Here is a 7,086-nt window from a genome sequence, read left to right as displayed (position 1 = left end):
AGAAAAAAGAAAGTCCAGTTGCCTCATGAAAAGCACCTTTGGGATAAGCAAAAACACTGTTGTTGTTGTGCCTCAGGAGAAGCTCCCGGGGGCATCACTCAGGAACCTTTATCAATCAAAATCATCCTTTCTCTGAAGAAAGGATGAACCTGGGAGGGCAGGAATGTCCTCCACATGAAGTTCCACCACAGAGGACCAGGCAAGTGGGGAGGTGCTTCCTCTGCTCAATGCCTCCTAGTAGGGGACGCAACACCTGTGCAGGAGGCTCTGGAGAGCACCAAACTCTCAGTATCTTATCCTCTTCCCCATTCCAGGCCCAGATTACTTTTTTCAGGGTATCTTAATCTCTCTACTCTAAATTAAGTCCACTGAGCTCAATCAAGATTCCTCCCATTGTCAGTCTGGGATTTCCCTCCCTTTATATAGCTCATGCTCTAAACAGAAATGTGTTTCTCTTCCTTTAGCCAGACATCGGTTCATTCTGCTGGGGACCATCCTTCTTGTCCTCTTGCTGTTTGCGGCAATCTTCCTCCGGAGACGTACGTGAACTGGAAATAGCCTGTGAGTAGGAACCAGGACCCCCTCCCCCAAAAAACCTTCCCATAAAGACTTGAAAGCTCTTTTCTCCAAAAGGCAACTGGACTTTCTTGTTTGTTTGTTTTTCTATGAGAAGCAAATGCACAGGTACAGTGTAGGTGGTACGTTGCTTAGTAACAGTAACTCTGAGAGGGATCTCATAGTCCTAGTGGACAATCCCTTAAATAGGAGCCAGCCGTGTGCTGCAGCTGCCAAAAAAGCCAACACAGTCCTAGGCTGCATTAACAAGAGGGATAGAATCAAGATCACGTGAAGTGTTACTACCACTTTACGACGCCTTGGTAAGGCTACACTTGGAATACTGCATCCAGTTTTGGTCACCACGATGTAAAAAAGATGTTGAGACTCTAGTACAGAGAAGAGCAACAAAGATGATCAGGGGACTGGAGGCTAAAACATATAAGGAACGGTTGCTGGAATTGGGGATGTCCAGTTTAATGAAGAGAAGGACGAGGGGTGACATGATAGTAGTGTTCCAGTATCTCAGGGGCTGCCACAAAGAAGAGGGAGTCAAGCTATTCTCCAAAGCACCAGAAGGCAGGACAAGAGGCATTGGGTAGAAACTAACCAAAAAGAGAAGCAACCTAGAACTCTGGAGGAATTTCCTGACAGCTAGAACAATTAATCAGTGGAATAGCCTGCCTCCAGAAGTTGTGGATGCTCCAACACTGGAAGTTTTTAAGAAGAGTTTCAGATTTGTCTGAAATGGCATAGGGTTTCCTGCCTGAGCAGGGGGTTGGACTAGAAGACCTTCAAGGTCCCTTCCAAGTCTGCTATTCTGTTCTAGTCACCCAAGAAGACGCTTCTCCTGTCTGAAGTTAAGTTCAGTTTTTGAGTTCTAAAAGCTTCTTGGCCGAGAAGCAAAAAATTGCTTCAAAGAAAGAAAAAAACCACCATGGAAATCCAGTTGCCTTTTTTGGGGGGAAAAAGCACCTCTGGGACCAGCGTGACCAGGATGATTGAGAATCTCCATAAACATCCTCCCATAAGGATCCCAAGCAGCCATTTTGGTCTATAAATTTCACAGTCCTCACCTGCCTATCTGGAATTTAGATTAAAGACTATCAGTTAAACCAGACAGGAAACTTGCCAAGTCTGAGAGTACAAAGTTCTCCAACTTCCACTTTTAACTGTTTGTTCCGTTAGGCCACATCCTTCTGAGGTTTCTTTTTTTTTGACTAAATCACTTTGGGCTCCTCCCTCGTTCTGCAATTGTTTCTTCAGAAACAATTCTTCTCCTGATCTGCCAAGGTCATCCACACGTTTATTTGCACATCCTTAACAAGGAAATTATTGTTCCGAAGGTTAAAAAAAAAAACACCAGGTGGTTTTCCTCCTTGTGAGACACGCCTCACGTTATCTAAACCGTCCTTCCCTTTTATACTCCCTCCAACAAGGGCAGTTTTTACAACAAAGGATATTGTGATTTTTTTTCATCCCAGGAAACCACCCTCCTTCCCCCAAATCTATCAGCTAATCGCATTCTTCTTGTCACAGCTGCCCAGAGCATATAAAAATCCTCATTTCTCCTTTGTTCAAGGTTTTTCTTCGCACAGAGTGGATTAAAAAGCCATTGAATAAAGAGCTGGCAGTTGCTCCTGGGTGCTCAGCTTCCCACTTCAACGTTTTTGACAAAGCAAATGCATATTTTTTTAAAAAAAAATTGTATTTTTTTCTATTTTTCAGCCACTGGCTTTTATAATAAAAACTGTAAGAGGCAAAAATTGTGAAGTCATGCTACCAACTGGTGTCTTCTAGTAATGTTTGAAATCAAGAAATGGAGGCAAGGACGATCTTATGCTGCCTTAGAAATGTCCACCAGTATAGGGTTTCCTGCCTGAGCAGCGCGTTGGACTAGAAGACCTCCAAGGTCCCTTCCAACTCTGTTGTTCTCTATTCCATTCCATTCCATTCCATTCCACTCCACTCCACTCCACTCCACTCCACTCCACTCCACTCCACTCCACTCCACCAAAAAATGGTAGGTGATAGGCTCAACATGGAGACACACACCTTTCTTCTTTTGCGGGTGGGCCTGTGTGAACCCACCAGGAAATGACCTTAAGCCTGCCCCATTTGGGAAGATGGAGGCTTCCTCAGGAGGGGAGTGATTATAGAGGACAGCTGAGGCACATCTGCTGGCAGCTGGATGCTCAGCAGCTCTTTAGCCTGGTCCTGTTTGGTGTCGTTGATGGACCAAGAGTGCTCTGGACTTCCTGTGCTTCTCCCACCGTGTCAGTCATGAAGTCTTCTCCAAGAGATGAGATTCCCTCCTTCTCCTGAAAAGAAGCTCCTCCTCCAGAGAAACTTTTCACCTCCCCTCTAGTTTACTCTTGGCAAAATCAAGGACATTCAATCTGAAGGGTGCAATTTTCTTTAATGTGGTGTGTGTGTGTGTGTGTGTGTGTATCTGTGTGTAGAAACTAAATCGCTGCTCCACTGAAGCTCACAAATTGAGTTCTAGAAGGTCCAAGATGGACATGAGAGCAGTGTTCCAATATCTCAGGGGTTGCCACAAAGAAGAGGAGGTCAAGCTATGCTCTAAAGCACCTGAAGGCAGAACAAGAAGCAACAGATGGAAACTAATCAAGGAGCGAACCAACCTAGAACTAAGGAGGAATTTCTTGACAGTGGGAACAATTAATCAGTGGAATAACTTGCCTCTACAATTGTGTACACTCCAATATTGGACAACCATTTGTCTGAAATGATATAGTGTTTCTCCTGCTTGAGCAGGGGGTTGGACTAGAACAGGGCTTTTCAACCAGTGGTACAAGTACCATCTGTGGTACATTGGCACCTGGCAGGTGGTACGCAACCATCCTAGAAAAGTGGTAGTGGGAGAGGGGAATGAGCTGAACCGGTGGCAGCACTGCACAAGCCTGAGCGAGAGACGGCTGGAGCTGCAGGGCTGTCAGGGCTCAGTCGAAGCACTAGGATCAGCGCCAGGCTCCAGCTGGAGCTCAGCGCTGATCCCGGTGCTTCTGCTGAGCCCAGAAGAAGCGGCGATCATCTTCCAGGGTCTTGTGATTTCAATTCAGATGCTTGGCAACTGATTCATATTTATGACGGTCACAGTGTCCCAGGATCATGAGAAGTGACCAAAACCTCCTGCAACCACCCAGCAGATGGGGGCAATAAAAACCAAACACCCCACCCCCGCTGCCAATCCTCAACAGAAATGCTCACAACGTTGAAAACCTCGGGCAGGAGGAAGAGCGCGGGCAGGCAGGTGCCTTGCTCAGCTGTGGTTTGGGGGGGCACTTTTTTCAGTGCCATTGTAACTTTGAACAATCACTAAGTGAACTGTTGGAAGTCGAGGACAACCTGTAGTTCATCATATTTTCCCTTTTTTGGTTTTTTTTGGTCATCAAGTTTTTGACACCTTGCTAGGCGACTGATGGTACTCGAATGTTGCCATATCCTAAAAGTGGTACAATGGGTGAAAAGGTTGAAAAGCCCTGGACTAGAAGACCTCCAAGGTCCCTTCCAATTCTGTGGGAACGGTTGGAAAGATCCTTTTTCTTATAGAAATTGAGGAGTGTAAGGTAGGCCAAAGTTCCCCAACTTTCCGGCTTTGCAGACTGGCGGGGGGTGGGGGGGAGAGGATGGTTCCATATGAGCAGCTGGGATTGGGGACCTTTGGGGCAGGCTATCCCAGTTCGTGCTCCCTATGGTCTCTCTCTTTGGGGCTGATCTCAGTGCTGAGCCAGACATAAAAGCTCCCGTACAGGTTGAATGCCACATTCCTAGGGAAGGTCCCATACTTGTAGACCTCTCCATCCCTCCTCCGCGTGACCTGGATCTCCTTGGGGACGCAGCCACAGGCCTGGTAGGTCAGGGTCTCACTCTAATCTTGCACATCACCATTCCTGTAAAAATGGCAGTAGTCCAACTCAATCATTCTAAGGAAAAGACGGAAATAAACTACTTCCAGATACAAAATGCCATTTCTCTATCAATGTATTTATTCTGTCTACATAAACTCAACCACCATCATAAATAACTTGGGGTGGCTTACAGAGTTTCTTCATTTATGTGTTTATTCAGCAGCCGGCGATGTTACATTAGCCAGGAGACTACAATGCTAATGTAGAGTAGTACTTGGCTGTCAGTTTGCTAGCTCTGTTTGGTTCATGCTCGTGTGCTTCCCAAGATGTGCCACAGGAGGGCAAGCTAGCTTTGCACCAGAAAGACAGACTTTCCTGCAGCATCCTCTAAGACCCTCTCCCTCCAGCGAAACCGCCTCACAAATTGGCACTGCAATCGAGAAGGTTCAGTGCCGGCAGGATTCTGATCCCTTGCATGAAGCGCCAGCTTGTCTCCCAACCAAAGTGGTACCTATTTATCTACTTGCATAGAACATGCTTTCAAACTGCTAGGTGAGCAGAAACTGAGTGACAGGAGCTCATTCCGCTACGCAGTGCTAGGACTCAAACCACTGGAACAAAGATGATTTCCAGTGTCATTACGTCCACCATGCCTCTTGCTTTGAGTTAAAACTGAACCATTTTTTTAAAACAAAAACCAAAACCTGGCACCGTAATAAGATAAGTTAAAATAATAAGAACAATTAAAACCATAAACAAAATCTTCACAAAATTACAATCTCACTGCCAGTACAGCCATTTGTTAGGCTCCATACCACTACCAGATCCTCAGGCCAGATGGCAAAGCCATGATGTCTGTTATATGTAGGCCTTTCTATCTGCCTAGAGAAATTACTGTGGTAATTATTATAGCTGTTTATATTCCACCTGATGCCAATGTCAACATGGCACTTTCTAAGCTGTATGACGTCATCACCAGGCAGCAGCAAACTCACCCAGAGGGCGCTCTTGTCGTGGCTGGGGACTTCAATCAAGCTTGTCTGAAGACAGTTCTCCCTAAGTTTGTACAGTATGTGCAAGTTTCCACCAGAGGGAAGAACACTTTGGACCACGTGTATTCCAATCTTAAGCAGCATACAGAGCTTTTCCTCTTCCCCACCTGGGTACATCTGACCATCTTTCACTCCTGTTGTGCCCAAAGTATGTTCCTCTCAGGAAAAGGACTCAGGCAGTCACAAAAAGGGTCAGAACCTGGCCAGTGGGTGCTCTCAGTCAGTTGCAGGACTGCTTTGAAACCACTGACTGGAGTGTATTTGAAGAACAAGATCTAAATTCATATACAGATGGCGTACTCTCTTATATTAGAACATGCACAGACAGTGTAACAACGGATAAGTGCATTAGAGTTTATGGGAACTGTAAACCCTGGATGACTGCAGAGATACGAACACTCCTGAGAGCCCGGGATTCTGCCTTTAAGGCGGGGGACAGGGACAGATACAGAGAGGCCAGGGCAAATCTCAGAAGAGGCATTAGGATGGCAAAACAACAATACAAACAAAAGGTGGAGAACCATTTAGCAAACAACGATCCGAGGCAAGTATGGCAGGGACTGCAGCACTTAACCAACTATAAGGGCAGCACGAGGAGCATGGCAAACACCGATGCCTTGTTGGCTGAGGAGCTGAATATCTTCTTCGCCCGCTACGAGGTTAAAAGACCAGACCCCGTAGCCTCTGCTCGCCGGCCTTCTGACTCTCAGCCACTCACCCTGTGTGAACACCAAGTGAGAGCTGTATTAAAGGCTGTGAATCCCAGCAAAGCCGCAGGCCCAGATGGGGTGCTGGGGATAGTGGTCAGGAATTGTGCCGATCAATTAGCAGGGGTCCTGACAAGGATTTTTAACATCTCCTTGCAAACGGCATGTGTACCATCATGCTTGAAGGCAGCTACCATTGTCCCAGTCCCCAAGAAAACTGCAGTTGAGTGCCTGAATGACTACAGACCTATTGCATTAACGTCTGTAGTCATGAAATGCTTCGAAAGATTGGTTCTCCAACATCTTAGGACATGCCTCCCACTGGACTTTGATAAACATCAATTTGCCTACAGGGGAAATAGGTCGACAGACGATGCCATAGCTACTGCTTTACACTCTGTAGCAAGTCATCTCGAGAAACCTGGAAGCTACGTCAGGATGCTTTTTGTTGACTACAGCTCGGCTTTTAACACCATTTTGCCGAGCATTCTCATCGAGAAGCTGACTGACTTGAAATTCTCCCCCGCTATCTGCGATTGGATTCAAGACTTTCTTAGGGATCGGGTACAAACAGTGAGGGTCGGGTCTGCTTTGTCCACCCCCCTGAAGCTTTGCACCGGCACGCCACAGGGCTGTGTGCTTAGCCCCTACCTGTACTCTTTATACACTTATGATTGTGTATCATCTGACCCATCCACTGCGATAATCAAGTTCGCAGATGATACAACTGTGGTGGGTCTTATTACAGGTGGGGATGAGACAGCATATAGGGCGGAGGTACAAAAACTATCCATATGGTGTAGTAACAACAACTTGCACCTAAACATCAGCAAGACGAAAGAGATGGTGTTAGACTTCCGGAGAAAAAAAGAGGAACCTGCCCCACTTTACATCGGGGAG

At 46.4% G+C, this 7,086-nt stretch overlaps 1 protein-coding gene across 1 annotated transcript in view; it reads left to right on the top strand.

Annotated features, from left to right (window-relative positions):
- Positions 1-2,310, top strand: part of LOC308661241 (major histocompatibility complex class I-related gene protein-like) — a 6,957-nt gene extending 4,647 nt beyond the window's left edge. The window contains exons 5-6 of the mRNA XM_081316154.1: positions 465-561; positions 2,138-2,310. Of these exons, the coding sequence (XP_081172280.1) occupies positions 465-547 (83 nt within the window). The 3' untranslated portion in view covers positions 548-561; positions 2,138-2,310. The remainder of the gene's footprint in view (positions 1-464; positions 562-2,137) is intronic.
- Positions 2,311-7,086: the final 4,776 nt, after the last annotated feature.

The sequence above is a fragment of the Vipera berus genome (genome assembly GCF_964194415.1).
Source record: "Vipera berus genome assembly, chromosome: 2".
NCBI lineage: Eukaryota > Metazoa > Chordata > Lepidosauria > Squamata > Viperidae > Vipera > Vipera berus.
The sequence above is the reverse complement of the archived record's forward strand: the minus strand, read 5'-3'. Positions and strand labels throughout refer to the sequence as shown.